Source organism: Gopherus evgoodei, unplaced genomic scaffold (assembly GCF_007399415.2).
Source record: "Gopherus evgoodei ecotype Sinaloan lineage unplaced genomic scaffold, rGopEvg1_v1.p scaffold_34_arrow_ctg1, whole genome shotgun sequence".
Lineage (NCBI taxonomy): Eukaryota > Metazoa > Chordata > Testudines > Testudinidae > Gopherus > Gopherus evgoodei.
The window spans coordinates 1696620-1722501 of NW_022060016.1; the positions used below are offsets into that span (position 1 = coordinate 1696620).

The 25882-nt window shown below is 58.0% G+C and overlaps 3 protein-coding genes across 3 annotated transcripts; 2 read left to right on the forward strand and 1 right to left on the reverse strand.

Moving 5' to 3' along the window:
- Positions 1-13: 13 nt before the first annotated feature.
- Positions 14-8773, reverse strand: PAF1 (PAF1 homolog, Paf1/RNA polymerase II complex component). The gene is made up of 14 exons (XM_030544424.1): positions 8673-8773; positions 7166-7195; positions 6065-6157; positions 5796-5917; positions 5406-5472; positions 5062-5163; positions 4491-4596; positions 4226-4294; positions 3699-3802; positions 2944-3060; positions 2556-2684; positions 2088-2193; positions 1400-1487; positions 14-790 (listed from the first exon to the last, which is right to left on the reverse strand). The coding sequence occupies exons 1-14, from the start codon at positions 8720-8722 to the stop codon at positions 384-386; spliced, it is 1590 nt and encodes a 529-aa protein (XP_030400284.1). The 5' UTR covers positions 8723-8773; the 3' UTR covers positions 14-383.
- A 560-nt stretch (positions 8774-9333) lies between these two features.
- MED29 (mediator complex subunit 29) lies at positions 9334-20507 on the forward strand. Its single transcript, XM_030544441.1, has 4 exons — positions 9334-9549; positions 14666-14724; positions 16642-16726; positions 17926-20507. Exons 1-4 carry the CDS (start codon positions 9334-9336, stop codon positions 18151-18153), a joined length of 588 nt encoding a protein of 195 aa, XP_030400301.1. The 3' UTR covers positions 18154-20507.
- Positions 19744-24724, forward strand: LOC115641295 (calpain small subunit 1-like). Its single transcript, XM_030544342.1, has 5 exons — positions 19744-19858; positions 23456-23532; positions 24252-24330; positions 24418-24549; positions 24672-24724. Exons 1-5 carry the CDS (start codon positions 19744-19746, stop codon positions 24722-24724), a joined length of 456 nt encoding a protein of 151 aa, XP_030400202.1.
- Positions 24725-25882: the final 1158 nt, after the last annotated feature.

The following is a 25882-nucleotide window of genomic DNA, read 5'->3' on the forward strand; positions in this document are numbered from 1 at the left end:
GAGAGACGCCCGGTTTTAGGCAGAGACCCTTTTATTGAGGACAGAAAGGGGGTTCTGGTACAGGCTGGTATGTACAAGGGACAAAAGAAACAGCAGAAAAAATAAAAACACCCCAGTGTCTGCGGGGGGCGCCAGAGAGGATCCCCTGGGGTGGGAGGGGCACTCCCAGCAGGTCCCTGACCAAGCACAGGGGTGCCAGACAGAGCCACTTCCTCCCAAGTTGGGGGAGGATTCCAGCAACTCCCTGCACAAGTGATCCCCCACATCATGCCCAAATCCTCCTGGTGGCAGCAGGGTGGAGCCATGGTCCCCCAAGGGGGTGGGTGGATCCGGCCCAGGCGGCGGGGGGGGGCAAGGGGCTGCCCCCCCGCAGCAGAGCCCACTCAGTCGCTTTCGCTCCCCTCCTCGCTGGAGTCCGAGGCGGCCTCGCTGCCGCTCCCACTGCGCTCGTCCTCGTCCTCCTCCTCGGCGTTGGAGCCCTCGCTGCCGCTGAGGAAGGGGCTGCGGCCGGCCCGGCGCCGCCGGCCCCCCTCCTCGCTGCCGCTCTCCTCCTCCCCGGGGCTGCGCCGCTGCCCGCCCCCCTCGCCCTCCGAGTCCTCGTCGTCGCTGCCAAAGATCTCCTCCTTGTCGCGGGCCGCCCGCTCGTCCTCCTCGCTGGCCTCCGGCGAGCCCTCGCTGGCGCTGCGCCCGCTGGCCTCCCGCTCGCTCTCGCTGCCGGAGCGCCCTTCCTCCTCCTCCTCCTCCTCGCTGGCCTCCGGCTCGCTCTCGCTGCCCTTCTCCGGCTCCTCGTCTGCGGGGACAGCCGCGGGGTCAGAGGGGTGGGGGGTGACGGCGTGGAGGGGGGCGAGGGAGGGGATCACCCTCCCCTGGGGGGAGCGGGGGTGATGGAAGGGAAGCTGAGAGTTGATTGAGATGGGAGGCCACCCCTGGGGAGGAGGAGGAGGAGGGAGGACGGAAGAGGGGGACTGTCCCTCCCAGGGAGATGGGGGGCTGATGGAAGAGAGGGGACCATCCCCCCATGAGAGGGGGAAGGGGAAGGAGAAGCGATGGCTCCGCCCCTCCTATTTTTGGGGGGGTGGGGGCGACAGGAGCCATCCTCGGGGTGGGATGTAGAGGGGACTCGGGGGAGATGACACAAGACCAGCCCATGGGGGAGGCAGGACTCAGGGCTGCCCCCTGCGGAGGGAGCAGCAGCACCATCTCCGGGGGTGTCTGTGGGGGGGTCACAGGGACCGAGGATGGAGTGCCGCGGCAGCTCCAAGGGCAGCCACCAGAGGGAGCCGCGAGCCCTTGTGCCAGCAGTGGGTGGGAGGGAGCTGATGGGGGAGGGGACAGGCAGAGGGGCCCCTTTTCCCAGGCCATCCCCCAAGGCCGCAACCCCCCCTTCCCCAGCCACTACCTGAGCCCTGGGCCTCCTTGTCCATCTCCAGCTCCTCCTCCTCCTCCTCCTCCGGCTCGTGATTCTCCAGCTGCGCCTTGCGAGCCTCCTGCCGGGGCGAGGGAGCCGGGTTAGCCATGGGGGGGGCCCAGGCGGGGACCTCGCCCAGCGCCCCTCCTCAGGCAGTGAGAGTGGGTGGCATGGGGCCTTCAGGGCAGGGAACTGGACTCCTGGGTTCTCTCCCCAGCTCTGGGAGGGGAGCGGTGTCCAGTGGTTAGAGCGGGGGGTTGGCTGGGAGCCAGGACACCTGGGTTCTCTCCCCAGCTCTGAGAGGGGAGCGGTGTCCAGTGGTTAGAGCGGGGGGGTTGGCTGGGAGCCAGGACACCTGGGTTCTCTCCCCAGCTCTGGGAGGGGAGCGGGTGTCCAGTGGTTGGGGGGGGTTGGCTGGGAGCCAGGACTCCTGGGTTCTCTCCCCAGCTCTGGGAGGGGAGCGGTGTCTAGTGGTTAGAGCAGGGGAGGTGGCTGGGAGCCAGGACTCCTGGGTTCTGTCCCCAGCACTGGTGAGTGGGGTCTAGTGGGTTCTACTCCCAGATCCCAGCGTAGGGGGTGAAAACAGAAGCTACGGGGGAGGACGGATGCACTGACGGCCCCTCAAAGGGCTCCCCCTCCCCCCCGCAGCACAGCGCCCGGAGATCTGCCCTCGCCCTACCTGAGCCTCCAGCTCCTTCTCGTTCATGTCCCGGTGCTTCACCACCAGCACGGCGTTGGTGCCCGACTGCACGCCCGCCTTGGCCCTGCGCTTGCTCAGCCGCACCCTGCCAGAGGGGCAACATCAGGCGGGGGGGACCGGCCCCCACACCCTCTTCCCAGGACACAGCCCCACCCGCTCCACGTGCCCCCTCCTGGCACATCCAGGAACTGGGGGTCGGGGCTCCCTGGGACAGCCCCAGCGCCGCTCAGAAACCAACCGAGCTCCGCTCAGTTCTTCCCCACCCTCCCCGGCTCCCGCCGCGAGCTCCAGCCTCGGTTTACCCTCGGCCCGTCAATTCCCATTGGTTCAGGTGCTGACAGGCAGCGGCCACTAGCTCCGCCCTCTCAGAGCCGAGATCTGAGCCGGGCCACGGGCACCGGCCCCGAGCCGCCCCCCACCCGCTTGGGCAAGCCCCCCCAGCCTCACCGGGTCTCCAGCTCGTTGTAATAGACCCCGTCACCCTCACGGAAGATGAAGAAATAATTCTCCTCGTAGCCCTTGCTGGCTTTGTTCTTCACGTTCCAGTTGTACTCCCGGGCGATCTTGTAGTCGTACCTGGGGGGGCAGGGAGAAGAGGGGTCAGCACTCCACAGCTCTGCCACCCCCTCCTGAGCAGAGAGCTGACCCCCCCACTCCCCAGCACAGTCCCCCCACCTCACCCATCCCCCAGCACAGCTCCCCCAGTTCCCCAGTCCCCCCCAACATCCCCTATTCCCCAGCACAGCCCCTGTCCCCCCTCCCCTGGGCCCTGGACAGCCCCCCTGCACTTCCCCAGCCTCCCCCCCCCCACCCTTCTGCCAGCCCCGCCACATACACATCTTCGGGCGCGTAGTCCATCTCCTCCTCCTGGTCCCGCTTGCGTTTCCGCAGCGTGTCCTCCACGGGCAGGAAATAGGCCACAAACTGGTTCCCTTCTTCGTCCATCATCCCCCTGAGACGGCCGGGAAAGGGTTAATGAGGAACCCCCTCACTCCACACAGCACTCCCCTCCCTACCGCGGAGCACTGCCCTGGGGCCAGCACTGACTGCCAGGGAGTGCGCCCCCTACTGCCCCCCTGAAGCACAGCGCCCCTAGGGCCCCCCGGGGCCAGCACTGAGTGCCAGGGGAGAGCATCTCCTACTGCCCCCACCCCCCTCCCTGCAGCACAGCGCCCCCTAATGCCACACTGGGGCTAGCACCCACTACGAGCCCCCACCCCACAGCACAGAACTCCCTACTAGGGTCAGACCCTGGCATCGAGGGGAGAGTGCCCACCCCGTTCCCTGCAGCCCAGCACCCCCTAGCACCACCCTGGGGACACCACTGAATATGAGAGCGAGCTCATGGGGACCTCCCATTCAAACAGCAACCTGTCCCCCGCTTAGCTTGGAATCCCCTCCCCCGGCCCTACAGCAGCAGGCCATGAGGGCTGAGCCCGGGGGGCAGGACACCCCCTGGCTGGCTAGGTCGCTTGGCAGTGCCGGGCAGGGCCGGGGGACGCCCAGCTCTCAGGCCACAGGAAGGGTTCTGCCTAGCGGAGGGGAGAGGGAGGGTGAACCCCCACCCAAGGCTGAGGGGTGCGGCATTACCTGATCATGGCCTGAGACATCATCTCGAGGGCCGCGGCCCCACTGGTGTCCTTGGGGGCTGGGTCCGAGTCGAAGATGACCTGGGCGCAGGGGTTGATCCACATCTGGGGGGAAGGAGTCAGTTAGCAGGGTGATCCCTGCCCCCAGTGCACCCCTGCCCGTACTCCCCAAAGCCCACCCATCAGGCAGATCCTCCCCCAGGCACCAGCCTCCCACTAGCCCCTTGATCTCCCTCAGCAGCAAGGACAGGGGGAGCCCCCTCCAGGCTGCACTTCCGTCTGCGGGAGGGGAGTCAGGGCCGATGGGGAAACCGAGGCACAGAGAGGTGACGGGATGGGCTGGGATTAGAAGCCAGGTCTCCTGCTTCCTGACCCGGCGCGTTATCCACCACGACACTGCCTCCCCGAGGCTCGCTTAGCCCCAGACTGGGAGGTGCTTAGACCGGCCCAGGCGCTAATGGCTGCGAAGGAGCCTCGATGGGCCTTGCGTCCCACGGGCCGGCGCCCAGCCCCCTCCCCCAGCCTTACCTTGAAGTCTGGGAACACGGGCATCACCTCCATGGGGGTGACGCGAGGTTTGCTGTAATGCTGGGAGATCTGGGGACGGGGGAAGCAGAGAGACCGTAAGAAGCCAGCAGGAGAGGGGTAACTCTAAACCCCCTCCTCCTCCTGCTGCCCCACATCCCCTTCCCCTCCAGCCCCTCTGTTGGGGTGCTTTCAACATGGGCCCTTTAAGGCTTAAAGGTTCGGCACGTTGTGTGGGGGAGGGGGGATATTTAAAGGGGTGACTCACCGATTTCTGGGCGTCCTCGAAAGTCTTCTCAATGGCAGCGATCTGGCTGTCCCGATCCTTGTAGATCTCTTCCTCGGTGAACTGCTGCTTGACGGACACGCCGATCCTGATTGCGGGGGGGTGTAAGCAGAGTGAGGCCTGCTGGGAAAACGCTGCCCCCCGCTGGATGCAACCGGCATCGCTAGATGCGATGTTCCCCCTGACCCTCGCCCGCTGGATCGAACTGGATCCAACACCACCCGCGGGTAGGGCCACGAGCGCCAGGCCTGCGCTGCCCCCTGCTGGACGCAACCAGTCCTGCGCCAGGATGCCTCTCCCCCTAGTGGCGGAAGATCGTGCGCCCCAACACTGGCAGCAGAGCAGACTCTGCGATGCCCCCCGCCAGATGCTGTGAGGGGGCAGCTGCTCCTTGTGGCAGGGGGCCACACAGCATTCCAAGAGGTAGGGGAGATCCCAGAGGGAGGGTAACCTCCCTCCCAGAAAGGGTATGGTCCCCCCCACCCCCCTTCCCGAATCCAGGATGCTGTCCCTGCCCAGGAGAGTCACCCCGGCCGGCTCCCCTCAGACTCACTTGACCTCCGGCTTCTCGTTGGACACGCCATAGCGGTTGAATTCGGTGGAGATGTATTCCGTCTTCCTCATCCACGGTACCACTTTGGCATGCTGCTGGGATCTAGTGCAGAGGAGACGGGGGGGCTTATAGGCTGTGGGGCGGAGGGAGCTGCCAACTGCCCCCCCCGATGTGTGTGTAGGGGAGAAGAATCTCCCACTGAGGGCAGGGGTCAGTCAGCTGGGACTGAGCAAAGGAGACCCCAAGGCTGCACAGCAGGGCTGGGAGAGCTGGCTAGCCAGGGGTTCAGGGATGGGCTACTCTCCGCAGCCAGGGGGTGTGCTGTGTTTTGGGGGCCAGGTTACCTCTTTGAGCTGGTGGGAGCCTGGATTTCCTCCTCCAGTAGCTTCTCGTCAGCCGGATCCAGGAGAACTGAAAGAGGCAGAGCAGGATGGGACAGGACCCGCGCCAGCCCCACCTCCCCAAAAAAAGCTCCTGGACTCAGCTCTCAGTGGGGAAGGACTGACTGGGGACAGGCACAAAGGAGACTCTTTGGTGAGCAACATGCTTTGTGGGGGGCACTTTGAAACTAATTCCCAGGATTCAGGGTTTAAGGAGGGACCCCTGAAGTGCAAAAGAACCCCCCCCACCACCGTGGGTATACACGACACACACCCCACTGAGCACAAGACACAAACGGTGCCCCGTGATCTGTCAGGGATGCACACGTGGGCACCCCCCGGCCCAGCTCTCACCATTGGGGTCGATGCGGTACGTATCGGGGTTGATGAGGTCGATGGTCACGCCCAAGTCCGGCTCGGTGAGGAGGTCGTGTTTGTGCTGCTTCTCCAGAGAGGTGGCTTTGTACTGCACAAACCTGGGAGAGGGACAGGTGAGACACCGGCTGGGGCAGCCCCCTGGCAGAGCCCTCTCCCCTCCCCCAGCCTCTTCCCTAGGGGCGGCAGTGGGGCGGGTGAGATGAGCGGGCCCCGATCCCAGCCCCACTCAGCGGCTGCTCTCTCACCTGTTCTGGTCGAAGGGGTATGTGATGAATTTGGGGTCAAAGGGAATATCCGGGAGACTGTTGCAGTATTTCACTCGACACACCACGCCCGATCTGGAAGCACAGGGAGAGACATCAGCACCCCCAGGATTCCTGGGTTCCTTATCCCCCATCCCACCCACCCAGCCAGCCTGGGGTGACAGGGTGAGTCTAGAGCAGGGGTGGGCAAACTACGGCCCAGGGGCTGCATCCAGCCCTCCAGATGCTTTAATCTGGATCTTGAGCTCCTGCCAGGGAGTGGGATCTGGGGCTTGTCCTGCTCTGGTGCCACGCCCCAGCTCCCATTGCCCTGGAACCGCAGCCAATGGGAGCTACAGGGGCGGCACCTGCAGACAAGGCAGTGTGCAGACCCACCTGGCCGTGCCTTCACGAAGGAGCTGTAGAGAGGACATGCTGCTGCTCCCAGGAGCCACTTGAGGTAAGCGCTGCCTGGATCCTACCCCCTGACCCCCTCCCGTGCCCCAACCTCTGCCCTGATCCCCCTCCCACCCTCCAAACCCCTCGGTCCCAGCCCAGAACACCCTCCTGCACCCCCAACCCCACCCCAGAGACTGCACTCCCAGCCAGAGCCTTCACCCCCTCTCACCCCCAAACCTCACCCCCCAATTTCATGGCCCGCCATACAATTTCCATACCCAGATGTGGTCCTCGGGCCAAAAAGCTGCCCACCCCTGATCTAGAGCCAGGCATCATGGAGGACTGGGATCCCAGACTCCTGGGTTCCTTATCCCCCACCAGCCGGGGGGGATGGAAAGAGTGCATGAGGAGGGAGCTATGGGCGGGGGATGGCGGAAGGGGTTATGTGCCACCCCCCCGCCCCATCGCAGGACTGCACTGGAATCTCCAATGTCCTATGTCAGCGGCGACCTACGATCACGCCCAGCTGCCATGAAATGAGTTTGCCGGGACTCTGTCTGGTTCGTGAGTGACAAGCAGCCACAGTAATCGCTCCCCTCGCAGCCTTTGCCAGCAAGTCCAAGGGCTTGGGCAGGGGAGCTGTAAAAACAGGCCTGGGCACAGCGGTGGGGGAATTGTGAACCGTGGGACAAGGAGGGGTCATACCTCTCAGGCAGGGTCCGGTGAGCGTTGGGCCTGCAAAGATACAGAAATAAATAACAACTGTCAATAATAACAACACTTCATTCAATGCCCTTTACTAAGACGTGCTGGTAGCATTAGCCCCATTCTGCAGATGGGCAAACTGAGGCACATAGCAGCAGAATGAGGGTCAGCGTTGGGGGCGGGAAGCTGCCTATGGGTCTGGCCCCTGGAGGCTGCACCAAAGTAAGAGCCCTGCCCAGACTCTCCACGTAGAGTGAAACCGATTTAAAGCACTTTATCAATATTGATGTGTTGCCCCTCCCCCACGGGAGGCAAGTCAGCAGCATCAGTTCTACTGGCCGGATGGGGAAACTGAGGCAAGACCAGCAGCAGGGCCAGGATCAACCAAGTAGAACTGCTGTGGACTTTGTGCGCCCACTTCTGAGGTGGGACACGGTGGCCACACGGTGACGCTATGTTGAGTTTAGTGGGGGTTAGGTCAGGCCTCAGGTGACTGTGAACGGGCCTCCCCACAGGGCTCTGGCTGTCCACACACGGGAGATGGAACCCAGGAGTTTGGGCTCCCAGCCCCCCACCCCAACTCTCCCCATCATCCCTGACTGGGGGCGGGATGGGACCCAGGAGTCCAGGACCCCAGCTCTCCCCATCACCCCCGGCAGAGGGGAGAAGGGACCCAGGAGTCCGGATTCCACCCCAACTCTCCCCATCACCCCTGACGGGGAGGGGACCCAGGAGTCCGGGCTCCCAGTTCCCCCCCGCAGCTCTCCCCAGCACCCCTGGCGGGGAGGGGACCCAGGAGTCCGGGATCCCTACTCTCCCCATCACCCCTGGTGGAGGGGACCCAGGAGTCCAGGCTCCCAGCTCCCCCCCCAACTCTCCCCATCACCCCTGGTGGAGGGGACCCAGGAGTCCGAGCTCCCTACTCTCCCCATCACCCCTGGTGGAGGGGACCCAGGAGTCCGGGCTCCCAGCTCCCCACCCCAACTCTCCCCAGCACCCCTGGCGGGGAGGGGACCCAGGAGTCCGGGCTCCCAGCTCCCCCCCCAACTCTCCCCATCATCCCTGACTGGGGGCGGGATGGGACCCAGGAGTCCAGGACCCCAGCTCTCCCCATCACCCCCGGCAGAGTGGAGAAGGGACCCAGGAGTCCGGATTCCACCCCAACTCTCCCCATCACCCCTGGTGGGGGGGACCCAGGAGTCCGGGCTCCCAGTTCCCCCCCCAACTCTCCCCATCACCCCTGGTGGGGGGGACCCTGGAGTCCGGGCTCCCTACTCTCCCCATCACCCCTGGTGGAGGGGACCCAGGAGTCCGGGCTCCCAGCTCCCCCCCCAACTCTCCCCAGCACCCCTGGCGGGGAGGGGACCCAGGAGTCCGGGCTCTCAGCTCCCCACCCCAACTCTCCCCAGCACCCCTGGTGGGGGAGAAGGGACCCAGGAGTCCGGGCCCCATGACGTCACAGGGGTCTGGGGTCACGCCCGTGACGTGCGGCGGGGGGCGGCCCTACCTGTGCCCCGGCTCCTCCCGCTGCGCCTGGGTCTGGATGGTCGGGGCCATGGCGGGGCCGCTGCTGCGATCGCTGCTGCCCCGCCGCGGGGCCTGCGGGCGGCGAGGGTGGCCGGGGCCCGCCTGACGGGAAAGGCGGCCGCGCCCTGAGGAGCGGCTTCGGGAGGAGGAGCTCGATGATGCGGGGAGGCGAGGCGGCGGGACCCCGGGCGGGCAGAGACTCCGCCCCGGGGACAGGCACCGGGGTAAACACCTACGAACGGGCTCACAGGGCCCCGCTGCCGGGCAGTCTCACAGGAAGCGCGGCTCGGAAAGACGCATTTCCGGGGAGAGAGCAGGGCATGCTGGGAGTTGTAGTCCCGGGAACAGCGCTCCCGGAACGTATTGCGCATGCACGCTAACGGCGCGGTGTGTGACGGGAATTGCAGCAGCGGTGCACGACGGGAAACGGGAGTCTCGTCAATGGGAAGCGATGCATGCCGGGAGCCGTAGTTCTAGCCGTGAGGAGGGGCCAGCTGGACGAGGCGGGGCGCGCGCAATGCATGCTGGGAATTATAGTCCGTGTATGGGCCGGACGCGCGTGGTGCACCCTGGGAATCGTAGTTCGGGGAGGGGAGGTAGGCGCGGTGCATGCCGGGAGGAAGCCGTCGTTGCTAGGGAAGATGGCGGCCCCTCAACAGCAGCCGCAGGCCCCGTCTCAGGCCCCGGCGCCCGGGCCGCAGCTCACGCTCCAGGCGGGCCCGGGGCCGCAGCCCCAGCTGCAGGCCCAGGCGGCCGCGCAGGCCCAGGCCCAGGCCGCCGCGCAGGCGCAGGCGCAGGATTTCGACCCCGTGCAGCGCTACAAGATGCTGATCCCGCAGCTGAAGGAGAGTCTGCAGGTGGGGGCGGGGCCAGGAGAAGGGGCGGGGCCTGGAGGCTGGGGAGGGGCGGGGCCTACAGCTGACTGGAGGGGGAAGGTCTAACCTGAAGGGGGTGTGGCCTGAAGGGGCGGGGCCGGATTTTACAGGGCGGTGGTTGAGGTGTAAGGGGGGGGGCGCTGTGGGTAGGGTTGGAGGGGCAGAGTTAAGGTTGTTTATGGGGGGGTATTTGCTGATGAGCACGGTAGGGGCCGTTTCTCTGTTGCACAGGGTAGGAACATGGCTGCGGGGCCCTTTAACCTGCCATGTTGTGTGTCTGATGAAACAGTAACTCACTCGGTGTGTTACAGTCGTGTCTAGAGTCACCCTCACTCATAGCCAGGCTGCCATCGTGCCAGACAGACTTAGTGAGAGACAGCCTCTGCCCCCCAAGGGCTCCCAGTCTGACTAGAGAGACAAGAGGTAGGAGGAAAGGAGCATTATCAGCTCAGTCCAGCAGATGGTGGAGCGAGGCCCAGCGCAGTTAATGCCCTGATGCTGCAGGCACGTGGTTCACTATAAACCTAGGAATAACCCCCTTGATTCCAGTGGCAAGGCATTTCCTCGGTGTCCAAAATACATGGGGTGTGTTTGCCCAGTTAGATGGGAAGTGACTTGTCTACAGGCACACAGGGCATCTGTGGCAGAGGCAGGAAGAGAATCCAGATTCATCCCAATGCCTGAACCAGAAAGCCGGCCACTTACAATGCTTAGATAAACAGTTGGTCGTTGCAATCATTTGCCCTTTGGTTTGTTCCTGTGTGGTCACAAGGGTTGACAGGCTGAAAGTCCAATGTCGGAACAGACCTAATGCTCCCATTTAATAGGTGCTCTGCCTGTGAGCTGCCTCCACCCCTTGGTTGGTGGGATTTTGTCCCGGATGTTATAAGCCTCCCGGAGAATGGCGTTCACCGGAATGTCTCATGGCATTCTGGCAACATGTCCGAAAAGTGTAAGACGTTGGCTGTGGACAATGGCCCCAGTAGTTATTAAACCAGAGTGACTGTAAATGTCTGCATTACAAATGAAGTCATTCCACTTTATGCACAATATATGATGTTAGCATTTTGTGTGGAAAGACTCCAGCTTTGCCTGCTCTGAGAGATATAGTGTCCATGTTTCACAACTGTTCAGCAGTACGGAGAGGATACAGCTCGAATAGATCTAAACTTGGTTGTCACGCTGAGGTGATGTTGATTCCCTGTTCGTCGTAAATGACCTATGGCAGATGCTGCAATGCCAATCCAGTGAAGAACCCCTGAGTGAGAGCTGGAGGGACTGTTGAGCATCAAACCCAAATACCAAAAGCCGGAAACTACTTTGGCAGTTTCATTATTCAAAACGATTGGAGTCATGGGTGAACCTGTTCCTAGGTTTTGTATCTTAGTCTTTGCCCACGAAACACGGAGGCTGACATTGACTGACAACTCTGTTTGCTGGAGTGCCTCGCTCTAGACTAGGAGAACCACGTCATCCGCAAAGGCAAGGTCTGAGAGCGAGAGATCACTGATCTGAATGCTCAGGGACTGGATGGAAAGCTGCATTTTGAGATCCATTGCCCGACAAAAGAGAGCAAGGTCCGAGACTCAGCCCTGCCTGACACCAGATACCAATTTAAAAGGTGCCAACATCCGATTCCCCCAGACGTGCATGGGCAGTGATTCCGTTATGTAGCTTGCTAATCAAGTCCAGTAGATTGGCTGGGACACCTATGCCCTTTAAGGCCTTCCATAGCCCGACTTGGTCAACTGAATCAAACGCAGGCTTAAGATTGACATACACCACATGCAGGGGCTTCTCGAACGCGCAGTGTATCTGCGACAACAAGCGGATGGTGAAAATGGCGTCTAATGTGGACCTGTTCCCCGTAAATCCTGACTATTTGGGCCAACGCTTCTGATATAGCCGGGGCTCCAAACACGCCAGCAGAATGTGCACACCCCCATTCCCTGGCACGGACAGCAAGGTGATCGGCCTGTAGCCCTTACATTCGCTGCGCAGACCCTTGCCCTTATAAAGCGAGATCACAATACCATGGTTCCAGGTGGTTGGCAAGGATCCAGGTAAAAGACGGCCAGAAGCCAGCCTGCCTCTCGTCAATGTTGACGTTGGAGGCAGTTGTGCCAGAACTGGTTACACAGTGGAGCGTTCTGTGTTGTAATATATAAGTGGACTGAGAGTCGGAACAGTCTGTTCCTTATTGCATTGTTTCCCAAGGAGTTGGGTGTGCCCCCTGGAGGGGTATGAAGGACTAGCTAGGAGTGGGACCTAGAGATCCCTCCCAGTTTTTCTCCAGCTCCTCAATGAGCAGCAGCAGTCAAAAAAGCTAACAGAATGTTGGGAATCATTAAGAAAGGGATAGATAATAGGACAGAAAATATCATGTTGCCTCTGTATAAATCCATGGTACGCCCACATCCTGAATACTGTGTGGTCACCCCATCTCAAAAAAATTATATTGGAATTGGAAAAGGTTCAGAAAAGGACAACAAAAATGACTAGGGGTATGGAGCAGCTTCCGTATGAGGAGAGATTAATACAATTGGGATTTTTCATCTTGGAAAAGAGATGACTAAGGGGGGTTATGACAGAGGTCTATAAAATCATGACTGGTGTGGAGAAAGTAAATAAGGAAGTGTTGTTTACTGCTTCTCATAACACAAGAACTAGGGGTCACCAAATGAAATTAATAAGCAGTGGGTTTAAAACAAACAAAAGGACTTATGTCTTCATGCAGTCAACCTGTGAAACCCTTTGCCAGAGGATGTTGTGAAGGCCAAGACTATAACAGGTTAAAAAAGAACTAGATAAATCAGGGGTTCTCAAACTGGGGGTCGGGACCCCTCAGGGGGTCACGAGGTTATTACATGGGGGGGTCACAAGTTGTCCGGCTCCACCCCAAATACTGTTTTGCCTCCAGCATTTATAATGATGTTAAATATATAAAAAAGTGTTTTTAATTTATGGGGGGGGGGTCACACTCAGAGGCTTGCTATGTGAAAGGGGTCACCAGTACAAAAGTTTGAGAAGTTCATAGAGGGTTCATAGAGGGTAGGTCCATCAATGGCTATTAGCCAGAATGGTCAGGGATGATGTCCCTAGCCTCTGTTTGCCAGAAACTGGGAATGGGCGACGGGATGGATCACTTGATGATTCCCTGTTCTGTTCATTCCGTCTGGGGCACCTTGCATTGGCCACTGTCGGCAGACAGGATTCTGGGCTAGGTGGACCTTTCGTCTGACCCAGTAGGGCCATTCTTATGTTTAATTGACCAAAGTAAGTCTCTAGCTGCTATAGTTGCTGAGAAAACCTTCAGAACAGGAAGCAAGTGCAGCCAATTTAGTGAAGTCCTCCTCAGTCTGCAGAAAGCCGGAGCCAATTGCTGTGCGGGGGTGGGTTGAGCGAATGACTGGTGTGGAGAAAGTGACTAGGGAGGGCAGAGTTGTTTATTCCTTCTCATAACACAAGAACCAGGGGTCACCTGATGAAATGAATAGGCAGCAAAAACAAACCAAAGGACGTATTTATTCACCCAATGTAGAGTCAACCTGTGGAACTCCTTGCCATGGGATCCTCTGAAGGCCAAAAGTAGAACTGGGTTCAAAAAAGAATTAGACGAGTTCACGGAGAATAGATCCATCAATGGCTATTAGCTAAGACGGTGTGAGACACAACCTCATGCTCTGAGTGTCCCTAAACTGCCAGAAGCTGGGATTGGATGTCAGGATGATTGCCCTGTTCTATTCATTCCCCCTGAAGCATCCGGCATTGGCCACTGTTAGACAGGATACTGGGCTAGCTGGACCATTCATCTGGCCGTTCTTATGTGGGTGACTTGCCCTGTTAATGTCAGTGGCTCCTGTCTCTGGTGCTAATGGATGTCCTTTAAAACTGCCCATCGGCAACTTCTTGTGCTTTGAGCGGGGAAATGGAGGCTCATCTTACGAAGCTCTAACCCATGTGTTGACATGGAACAACGAGACTGAAATGGGAAGGTTGAGGTAGCTTTTGCTTGCCTGACCAGAGCCCCAGCATGGGAAAACGCTACATGTCACGTTTCAGTTTCCAGGCTTAATCAACATTAAGAGAACGCCTGTTTTAAAAACTAAAACCGACCTCGAGATTTCACATCCGTTTCTCAGCCCCTATCTGAGTCAGGGAGTTTGTTGCCCAGAATCACGGGGCTTTTTTTAAAAGGTTTATCTTATAAAAAGTACTTTTTAAAAACAAAATATTTACTTTTAAAGCAAAGTGAGTCATCCTTCTCCCAAAATAGAAACCCAGGAGAATGAAACCAGTGCAGAATCAATGTGTCATGTCATAAGGCACTTGTGACTGAGATTCTGGTAAATGACTCAGCACTGGGTTAGATAATAATGTCAACATCTCAGAAAGTGCAACGTTCAAATAAAATGGAACAGAACTTTAGCCCAGATTCCTCTTGTCAATGTGCCATCTGGCCTGATTTGACTCAGCAAATTCCTGGGCTAAGTTTGATTCCAGTTCCTGTTAGTCTTTCCCAACTTAGAGCCCCTAGATGTAAATTGCAGGAACAAATCCACAGGAGCGGTATTGTTCATATATTCTTTGTATGACCGTGTCTTTTTCAAACGAGGAGACTGATATTGACCACCTCGATGGGGCAGTGAGGTTTAATTATTGTTTGTAAAATGCTTTGATTGGGGTCTAGTGGTTGGCGCAGGCAGCTGGGGGTCCAGGACGCCTTTGTTTCTGGCTTTAGGAGGAGAGTGGCGGCTAGTGGTTAAAGCAGAGGACTTTGGCGGTTCAGTCCTTTTCACAGCTCTGGGATGGGTGGCTTTGTGTGAATGGCTTCGTGGCTCCCCGCCTCAGTGTAACGCCAGCCCGCAGCTGTGATTTGCTTTGAGATCCTAAAGGGCCACAGTGCGGTGTGGTGTTTAATGGCTGTTTCCTGCCAAAGCCAGGATTCTTGTGACAGAAGGTCCCAAGGAGGGTCCCTAACATGGCCTCTCCGGGCACAGGCGGCATCAAGTCCCAACTCCGTTCCCAAAGCTAGCCAAGCAAAGGCACCTGTCGCTTACCTTGCACCATCTGACTCTTGCTTTCTCTCACACTCCAGAACCTGATGGAAATCGCGGCTCAGAATTTTGTCCAGAACACGAACATCGATAATGGGCAGTGAGTATTCTGTCTCCTCCTTCTCTCCGGGCAGGGCTGTCTTCTAACCTCGGAGCCAGAAGGCTTTCGCCCGTGTCTTTAAACTTCTCAACTTCAAAGGACACTGCAGCTCACCCCCCGGTGTAAAGCAGGAGTGACTCCAGTGGAGTTCATGGAGCCATCTTGAGATAGGCTGGGCTGAGGGATTAGCTCTGTTGCGTCAGTGAGATCAGAGCCAGGCCTGCATTCGGTGCCTTTCTGGAGCCCACGTTGCTCTGGTGTCTAGCAGCCAGACTTCCCGAAGTGGCCATGGATGGCAGGCGCACCTGGTTCTGGGCTCCCGATGGCTCCTGTCTGGGAGAATGAAGCCCTGGGTGACTTGAATAGGGCACCCCAAATCAGTGCTGATTCGATCCCAGCGCAGCTGAGTAATGGCCAAATGCCACCCCCACCTGACAGCTGCGGGGCGGGGGAGGCCCACGTGACAGGAGTTGGCTGGGTCTAATTGGAAGGGGCACCTGCATGGGCAAAATCCACTCTCCCTGCTGGCACTTCACCCCATCATGGGCAGGTGTTACAGAGAGGTCAAGGACTGAATGAGGGACAGCGACTGAGCTGCCTCTGCTAAAGAGGTGACCCTCTGGGGTAGGGGAGGCATATTGATGGGAGCGTGGAAGAGGGGAGGGTTTGCCCTGCAGCTGTCTCTTTTGTAGGGGTCACCCCAAGACTTTTTAGCATGTCCCCTTTAAAGATGAGGTGGGTTATACACACTTTGTTTCTCTTCCTGCCCGCTCTGCTGGAGACTCCGCCCCTTCCATGTCTGCTTGTCCCGCCCCCTTCACTGTAAATACTCTGGAATCCAGAGGCATTGCCCCATCTTGCTGTGCATTGGGGCAGGGCAATGTTCCCCAGCATACCCAGGATTGGGAGGCACCTCAGCACCACCTGCCCTTAGTGTGAAGCAGCTTGTCAGGCCCTGCTATGGCTCAGCTCCCTGAATCCACCAGCCTCTGGCAGCACAAGCCCTGCCCTCCTCGTGCTCTCTGGAGCAGCAGACACACGCCAACTGCCAAGTCCTCAGCGTGTGCCCTGGGGTGCCCAGGACTCCCAGACTCCCAGGCCTGCCGTTCCCACAGGAACTGTGCACAGCAGCTCATAAGATGCAACTCGGGCGAGAAGAAGTTTATCATCAAAGCTCAGAGGATGTTGAAAACATGGTTACGTATCAAATAAAATCTTAACGCGCTTCGGAGAGTCTAAACTCAACAGGTTAAACCTTCTGTCTGCGGAAGTTTGATCTCCCCATAAGTTCTCTGCAGCGTTTTCAACCAAGCTGCCAGAAAAGGCCCCTTTTCATGGAACAAAACTGCCATCCTTTTTCTTCTTGGGTGAAGGGTGCCTGCTTGTCTTCTCCCTGCCCCCAAAGATAGTCAAGCAGCCCTTGATGTGCATCCAGCAGATAAGGTCCCCCCCCCCGCTGTGTTTCTCTTCCTGTTAAATCCCCACAAGCCAGTGATGGGAGGCCCACTGGGACCCTGCACAATTTACTTGTCAGCAGGTAGATGGATAGAGAGGGCCTGTCTGAGAGGAAACCTGTTTTTCACCTTTGCTGGTGACCAGTTCCTTGATCCAGACTTGAAGAATGTATTTGGAGTAGATCTAGATGCATAGAATCTGCACGTACATTTTCCCAATGATATTGATGAGCACTGGGACACCAGCTTTCATGTGGAAGCTCACGTGATGCTCTTTGGTGAACCAGAATGTACATACCAGACTCAAGAAATTCTTGTGTCTCCTTTGCCAGTTGACGTTGAGGTTCCTGGGTCACAGGGGGGACTCCCAGCCTGCAGTCCAGCCCCATTCTGTCTGCCTCTCTTGTGGGGCGTAATGCCTGCCCCAGGAGGTGCTGGGTCGTCATGGTTCCTGTCATTTCAGGAAAAGCAACGACGGGTTGGTGCAGCGCTTCGACAAGAGCCTGGAGGAGTTCTACGCCCTGTGCGACCAGCTGGAGCTGTGCCTGGTGAGTTAGCCCCTCGTCAACAGTGGTTCATGGGAGTTGTAGTTTTGATGGTGTCATGTCCCCATTCTCCTCCATAGGCCAGGGTCCCCAGCTGGACTCAGTGTCCCATGATGCTCCCACCCTCACTGCGGTTGCTGGCTGTGGTGCATCATGGGAGATGGAGGCTGTCTGGAAAGCCTGGCCCATAGAGAAGGAGGCTATGAAGCAACCAAACTGCATCTCCCATGTTGCCCGCTACTGCAGTGATGCAATCACCTCACGCCAAGAGACATGGTGCCTCATGGGAGATGTAGTCCTACCCCGTCTGAAATGTTTCAGATGTTTTTTATTCCAAATGGCTGTCTGAAAATTTCCATTAATTTTACTAAAAACTGCATCGTTCGACCCCAAACTAACCTTTTTTAGTTGTTGATTTGCTGGAAAAAAAAATCGTTTTTGGTTTGACCTACATTTTATTTATTTAATTTATTTTACTTCAGAATTGCCAGAGAGCCAAAAAATCCATCATTTGCCCATCTCTGTCTATGTGGCTCTGTCTCCCTCCTGTGGCTGGGTCAGGCAGAGCAGTTCAAGCCCCGGTCTCCAGGCTAATGGTCCTTTTAGTTCAAACAGTGAAGTCTTCTACTGTTAGCTGTAGGCATTGTAGGTTTGGTCCCTACAGGGGACCCTGCCAGGAGCGTCACTACACGTCCCTTTAGGGAATATCAATCTTAGCCGTTGACACAGGGCTCTGCAGCCATAAACAAAGACGTGGGCCCTGCCCTGGTGAGTTCAGTGGGGAGGCTGAGGCCTGAACAGCCCATAGAGACTGAGCGCTCACTCTGCCCTCTACTGAAGGGGGCCTTTTCTGGGGCAGCAGGACAAAATGGCCTCAGGGGGCTGGGAGAGGTGGCTTTGAAGGAAGAGCGTCTGTCAGATGATGTGTTAGGATGTCCCAGGCATAGGGAGTAGGGTGATGGGAGGGCTGAGAGCAAGGGGAAGGGAGGGGGTGGGAGCTGTGGGGCTTGGAGAAATGAGCACAGATACACTGTGGGTACAGGCAAGAGTGCGAATGCAAAGAGGCTAAATGTGATGTGAAAGGAGTCATTGATGTTGATCTCTCCAGGGGCAGGTTAGAGGCTAGAGGGACAATTGCTCTGACCAAGGCCGGAGAGCGAGTGGCCGTACCCAGTGCATTCATTGTTTCCCTCCCCTTCCAGCGGCTTGCCTATGAATGCCTGTCCCAAAGCTTCGACAGTACCAAGCATTCCCCCAACCTGGTGCCAACGGCCACCAAACCCGATGCGGTGCAGACAGAGAGCCTGCCCTACACCCAGTACCTGAGCATGATCAAATCCCAGATCTCCTGTGCCAAGGACATCCACAATGCCCTGCTGGAGTGCTCCAACAAGATCACCGGCAAGATCCCCGCCCAAGGGGGGCCGTAGCCCATGGTGCCAGCACAGTTGTTGCTCCTGCTCCGCGGCCAGCGTGGTTTGAAGGAGACTTGGATCGTTTCCAGGCTGACGCTGTGTCAGGTGGTGAAACTCTACAAACTTGCATCTGACCCATGGCCCGTCTCATGTCCTCTGAATTCCCTGCGTGGGTAGATGGTCTCATTTGTATCAAGAGTGAAACGAACATCCCTGGTCCGCTTCCTCCTCCCCTCTTGTTCTCCTCTAATTCCCTCTGGTCTTACTCCTTCCCTCCCCGCTCTCCCATTTCTCATGTTCCCTCCTTTCCCCCCTCATCTTTCTCGCATCTCCTAGGCCTGATCCTCAGCTGCCATCAGTCGTCAGACCTTCACCGAACTCACTGCTGTGACGCTAGCCTATGCCACCTGCTGGCTTGGCCCACGTACATTCAGGACACATTAGCTTGGCTAAAACTGACTCACCCAGCACAGGATCTATTTGCTGAAGTCTCTCATGCCAGGGCCTAAGCACCCTCCACTCCCCTTTGACTTCAGGAGGGGCCAAGGAGACCTGAGATTGTGCTGCTAATGAAGTGAGGAGGATCAGACAGAATCTTTCTCTGCCATCAAATTAAAACTTCCCCCTACCCCAGGCGAATGGGTTAGATTGTAGCTTTCCAGGTTGGTGGGTGTATTATTTATTTTTCTTAAACAGTAATAATCATTTCAGAGAAATGCCATTGAGTTAAAACAAGCCCAGGTGTTAATTTCCCCCAGCCACCACACTGACTTTGCCTCACTGTAACCCTTCTGTCCTTTGAGACATTTCTCTCCTGACCTGCATGGAGCGAGAGGGGAATCGGACTCCAGCTCATTTAAAGCTGGTTAATGATAACGCCTTGGATCATTCAAAACAGAGGGCTGGACTGTGATTACATTCACACCAGCATGGAGCAGAAGTAATGAACAGAATTATCTCTGCGTCGGACTGGCATAAAACATAAAGGAGAATCAGATCCAAAGAATGAATTAAAGCAAAACAGCTTTGATTCAGTTTGTTTCCCTTTATTTGTCAGACTAAATCTAGCCTGCTCAGTTTCAGTTTCCATTTCTAGTCAGTTTCACTTTCTCTCTCCTTTCCCAATTTGCTCCAGGGAGCTGAATTTTACTCCTGGGGGGAATTCTGTACCACTGAGCACATGCAGAATTCCTATTCCCTGAATATTTTTTGTTTCCCTGCAGAATGATAGATTCTGAAAAGGAAGCCACAGGGGGGGTCACATGCCCCTCCCTGGCAGCAGTCCCATGCGGGCACATGGGAGCAGCTGGGAGAGATGTAAATCACTGGTGCATGGCTGGGTGTGCCTGCAAGACGCTGATCCAGTTGCTCACTATCGCAATGCGCCCAGCGGGGAGGGGCAGGGCAAGGCACCGGGTTGTTTGTGGGGCAGGTCTGGCCCTTGCACTGTGTCCGGGGGAGGGGGGCGGGCTGCAGGGTGATGCCCCATCTCTGTGCAGCCCCACTGTGTGCCCCTTGCCGCACATGCCCTGCAGAGGCATGGGGCTGATACAGGCAGCTGTGGGACACTGCAAGGAGCCTTGGCTGGGGTGCTGTTTAGGGGGGATGGGGGGGCACCTTTCCCCCCCGAGTTTCACACTGGAGGTCAGCTCGCGGCACACGCCCCAGCCCCAGGCGGAGCTCCCCCAGGAGCCGGAATTCTCTGGCTGCAACTCCCGTGGTCAGTTTCCTCCACTGCCCTGGGGCCTCTGGGGGGTGGGGCAAGCAAAGAAGAGAGTGGGAGGGGGGAGCACAAGTCCCCAGAGGTGGTGGTGGGAGGGGGGAAGAAGCAGAGGGTGCACAGGGCTCCCAGTGACCGGGGGGAAGGGGAGTCAATCTCCAGGGGAAGAGAGAGGTGAAGGCAAAGGGCTGGGCCCTGAGGGAGGGGGGCAGTAAGCATAAGAGGAGCAGTTGAGGTGGCACAGTCCCTGTGGCAAGGAGCCTGAGGGGGAGGGAGCGGAAGAAGAATGGGGGACTAGGAGCCGCTAAGTGGGTCTTGGGATTTGTTTGTTCTCAAGGAAGCAGGGCGCCCCTTCACCTCTTCCTGGGATGAGACCTGGGACCCCCCACCCCCAACTGATGCCTTCGCCCAGCTGACCAATCTGCTCTCTACCTTCCTTCCCACCTCGCCTCCTCCAGGATGACTTAGACCTTGGTCCTGCAGTGAAGATCCATGCGGGCGCAGGGGGTTCTGTAACTCTGCTCTTTGCTCTGTATTGTTACAGACATACTTTCTGGCAGGGATTTTGAAATAAATCCCCTCAAATCATTGAAACTGGCAGGATTGTATTGTGTTATTTCTGACAAATAAAATATGCAGAATTTTAAAAGATTGTGCGCAGCGTTTTTCATTTTTTGCTGCAGAGTAGAATTTGGGCTCTTCAGATTTCAAGGTGTGGCTTTAAATTTAAATCAAGGAGGGCAAGGAGTTTCACACACACTTTGGGCCTATTTTTTTTTTTTAAAGAAATCAAACGTTTCCTATTCGGGTTTTTCTAAAACCTTTTTTTAATTAAACCATGACGTGGATTTGACAGCGGCCACGTTCTTAGCCCCCAGGGGTAAATCCACCGCCTCCCATTGAAATCAACAGGCATGTGGTGGATTTATTCTTGCGCTTAACAGATCGGAACCTAGCCCGCAGGTTTCTTGTTATCGTTGTTCTAATAAAAGCTCTGACCTGTCTCTTTGCAATGGGTGTGAGGTTTAGTTTCAAAAAACTGACGCGTAATGTTGCTTCTCTCATGCTCTGTCACTGCTGGGGGCAGAGCCCTGGCCTAGCACCCTTCCTTGAAATGTGGGATTGTAGTTCAAATGCCCGGGGCCCTGAAAAACTGGGGTGAACTGTCCCATGCTCGCTCCCCCGGAGTTCCACCTACCCAGGCGGGCTTTGGTTACAGTTTAACCCCTTGGGGAGCATGAGGCCCACAAAGCAAGGGACTTTGCACCTGGCGACAGCCTGCAGAGGGCAGGATGGGCCTGTCTGCCTGGTCTATCAAGCAATGGTCATATCCTGCAAACAAAGGTGACTGGGTTAAGAAACTCCTTTGCAGCAGCTTGGGGCCGAGATCTTCAAAGGTATTTAGGACCTTAACGTCCGCTGTCATCGGTAGGAGTTAAGCACCTAGCTAACTCTGAGGATCAGCTCCTGCAGGTCCAGTGCTGAAATATCTTTGGAGGATCTCTGTGTTCCTTGCTTGGCAGGCCATTTGGGCAGCCAGCCAATCCTGTGTTCTTCAAAAGGATGCAGCTCCAGGGCTCTTAATGAGGGATGGAAAGAGGAAGGGGTCTCCCCTGGTAATAAGGGCTTGGGAAAAGTCCACCCATCCCCAGCTTCCCTCATCTTCAGCTGCAGCTGGTGTTTTCTGGGAATCCAGCCCAGGGCTGCTCACCTTCAGCACCCAAAAATCAGCAGCTGCTTCAGGAAACTCTGCTCTAAGCCTGCTCCAGGAAGTGGGCGTGGGCTAGCCTGAGCAGGCCCTGGGGCTAGGGACAATCAGGGATTGGGCCCAGAGTTGAATTCACTAAGCCAGACTCTTAACAAGCCTAGAACCCGGATCCCTTTGTGGATCTGCTGTAACAAGGGTGCGTTTCAGTCCTCCCTGCGACCCCGGAAGGAAATGAGTCTCCTGGGAGCGATTGCCCCTGGCTTTTGGCCAGCGGTCACCAAGTCCCCAGCCGGCTGTGCTCGGGTCAGGATCTTCTATGCTCTTGCTGGCCGCTGGTGCAAATGTCCATTCACAGCAGCTGATCTGCCAGAACTAGGCAGGATCAACTGTGTCTGGGCTTCCTGGGACAAAGGGCATAGCCCTAGATGCAAGAGAAGGTTATGGGGACCACTGGGGTTATTTACTCTGCAGAAGAGAAGAGCGAGGGGGGATTTGATAGCAGCCATCAACTACCTGAAGGGGGTTCCAAAGAGGCTGGAGCTCAGCTGTTCTCAGTGGTGGCAGATGACCGAACAAGGAGCAATGGTCTCAAGTTGCAGTGGGGAGGTCTAGGCTGGATATTAGGAAACACTATTTCACTAGGAGGGTGGTGAGGCACTGGAATGGGTTCCCTAGGGAGGTGGTGGAATCTCCTTCCTTAGAGGTTTTTAAGGTCAGGCTTGACAAAGCCCTGGCTGGGATGATTTAGTTGGGATTGGTCCTGCTTTGAGCAGGGGGTTGGACTAGATACCTCCTGAGGTCCCTTCCAACCCTGATATGCTCTGATTCTATGCCCAGTAATGTAAGGTAGCTGGTTGACCTGCCTCCGAAGGGGGCAGAGAATAGCCACAGTGCAGTGTGCTCTGGCCACACCCCTATGGACCCTGGGGTAGGGAATAGCCACAGGGCAGTGCACTCTGGCCACGCCCCCAACCTGCCCCCTATGGGCTCTGGGGCAGGGAATAGCCACAGGGCAGTGCGCTCTGGCCACGTCCCCAACCTGCCCCCTATGGGCCCTGGGCAGGGAATAGCCAAAGGGCAGTGCGCTCTGGCCACGTCCCCGATCCGCCCCCTATGGGCCCTGGGGCAGGGAATAGCCACAGGGCAGTGCGCTCTGGCCACGCCCCCGATCCGCCCCCCATGGGCCCTGGGGCAGGGAATAGCCACAGGGCAGTGCGCTCTGGCCATGCCCCCGATCCGCCCCCTATGGGCGCTGGGGCAGGGAATAGCCACGGGGCAGTGCGCTCTGGCCACGCCCCCAACCTGCCCCCTATGGGCTCTGGGGCAGGGAATAGCCACAGGGCAGTGCGCTCTGGCCACGCCCCCAACCTGCCCCCTATGGGCTCTGGGGCAGGGAATAGCCACAGGACAGTGCGCTCTGGCCATGCCCCCGATCCGCCCCCTATGGGCGCTGGGGCAGGGAATAGCCACGGGGCAGTGCGCTCTGGCCATGCTCCCGACCTGCCCCCTATGGGTGCTGGGGCAGGGAATAGCCACAGGGCAGTGCGCTCTGGCCACGTCCCCAACCTGCCCCCTATGGGCCCTGGGGCAGGGAATAGCCACGGGGCAGTGCGCTCTGGCCATGCTCCCGACCTGCCCCCTATGGGTGCTGGGGCAGGGAATAGCCACTGGGCAGTGTGCTCTGGCCACACCCGCGATCCGCCCCCTCTGCTGGGGCCTGTACACCCAGCTCCACGCTGTCTGGGGAGATCCCTGCACAGGTGAGAGTCTCGGGGGGGGGGGGGCTGTTTCCACCCACGTTGAAGGCCCCTGTGCTGCCGGATCCCCTCCCTGCAGCTTGGCGGGGCCCCGGGTGGCTTTGGCCGACGTCTTTGTTCCTTGACCTCGAGCGCGTCAGAGCGACACGACCGGGGAGCTGGGCTTCAAGGAGTTCAAGTATTTGTGGGGGAACATCAAGAAGTGGCAGGTAGAGAGGTGGGGGGAGGGGGGCGGCTATCGTGTGGCTGAGACCCGACTGTACCCCCCCTCTGGGCATGGGAACAGGAGGGGGAACGAGAGACCTTGGGGTTCCCAGCCTGGGGGGGCCCTTTTTAAGAGCACTGGACTCCAAGGAGCCTTCCCGGCTGGAATTGACGTGTGTCACTTTCAGCCTTGGGGGGGGCACACTTGCTGCTACATTGCCTTCTGGGTACCCAGAATTCCCAGCACCGCTCCCTTGCCTACCTGCCAGAGGTACCGGGGGTGTCCGTCAGGGGGGCAGCTGTGAATCTCAGGGGCGGGGGAGGGGAGGCATCTGGGATCCACACAGTCCCCTCCTTGGGGGCAGAGTTAAGGAGCTGCGTTGCCTGTGATGTTCCCCTCACCCCCGCTCCCTCCACCCAGCGTTCTAGGGAGGGCTGCCATTTTAATGGTGGGGGGGGATCTCTCTCATATGCCTCCTGCCCCCCATGTGCCACTTGAGCAGTGGGATGGTGGTTTCTTATTTCCCTTCCCCCCTCTGCCATTCTTGGCGGGGGGCGGTGAGGGGAGGAATCTCGGCTACTGTCCCTTCCCCCCTTGCCCATATCTGCCATCTCTCTGCCTGTGGTCCCCCTCCCTGCCCAGGCTCAATCTGCGGCTGTGTGTTTGTGCTGCGGGGGGAGACTCTCTTATCGCGTAACCAACTTGTCCCCCCCGACCCCCCAGTGTGTCTACAAACAGTACGACACGGACCGATCCGGCACCATCGGGAGCAGCGAGCTGCCAGGCACCTTCGAGGCGACGGGTAAGGAGCCGCTGAGGGGTGGGATTGGCGGGGGGGGACCCACAAGGGCTGTCTCAGGTGGATAAGGAGTGACTGTCTCCCCCTCAGGCTTCCGGCTAAACGAGCAGCTGTACCAGATGATCGTGCGCAGGTACTCGGACGAGAACGGCCACATGGACTTCGACAACTTCATCAGCTGCCTGGTTTGCCTGGATGCCATGGTTCGTAAGTGGCTTGCAGGTCGGCCCTGGGGATGTGGGGGAGGGTTCTGGAGTCCTCTGCCCCCCTCTCCCCCTTCATCCGCTGCTCCCACCCCTGCCTCTAGTGTGAGCTGGTCCCCTCCATTCTGGGTTTTTCTCCAGATGTATACAGCACCTGGCACAATGGCGGCCTGGTCCATGACACGGGCTCCTAGGTGCTACCGTAATACAACTAATCGCGCTAGAAGGTACTAGTGCCATGATGGGCCCCTACATGCTTACATAATACAACTAATGGCCATAAAAATGTACAGCGCCTGGCACCAGGGGTGTGCGCACTGCTGCCCCCTTCTCGCTGGGATCGAGACCGCTCAGCTGTGTTTCTTAGCTCCCTCTGCTGCTAACAGCTGATGAATATCCTCCTAGAGCAGCTGGGAGGGGAGTTCAAATCCCTCCGGCATCAAAGCCACCCCTGGGTGGGGGGTTCCCCAGGCGGTTGTGGAGGGCTGTGCTGATAACCCCTCCTGCAATGAGGCGGCAGCGGTAGGACTGGGAAGAGGACATCCAGTTCTCGGCAGGTTCCTGCGGTTGAAAAAGGCAGGTTGCATCACAGCAGAATTTTTAGTGCCGAAGCCTCGGAACCAGGGGCCCCCGCTCCCGCTGGTCGCGGTCAGGGAGGTGGAAGCTGCATCCTGTGGCTGTGGGGGGGGAAGGGAAGGAGGGATGAGCCCCTCGCAGAGAGGGAACGCTCTGTCCTAGGCCAGCGTGGCCAAACCCGGGAAGGGTAGTGAGCTCTTGGAAACAGGAACCAGCTGCCAAGCTCCAACCCATCAGCAGGGCGGGAACAAGGAGCCAAGCCGCCTCGGAGACAGGCCAGGCCAGATTACACAGTCAGTGGTGTAAATCTGGAGTCACTCCCCGACTGGCTTCAGTGCCACCTGGGCCAAATTCTGATCACAGTGATGTAAATCCGGAGTCACTTCCCGACTGGCTTCAGTGCTGCCTGGGCCAGATTCTGATCACAGTCAGTGGTGTAAATCTAGAGTCACTCCCCAAGTAGCTTCAGTGCAGACCAGGTCAGATTCTGATCTCATTTGTGCCTTTGTGTGAACAAGACTCAGCGGAGTGACTATAGCTTCTGATCCTGTTTATGTCAGTGTGAAAGCTGGATTAACTCCACCAGGGCAGATCCTGATCTGAGGTGTACCCATGTGTAAACCTAGAGAGAGTCCATGGGAGCAAAGGCCAGGTGCTCATCTCATTCACATACCCTTCCTCTCTGTGCTGTATGTTAATAACTAACGAGGCCTGTCCTGGCCTCCTGGCATGTGGGCCAGTAGCATTCTCCTCATTTTATAGGTGGGGAAACTGAG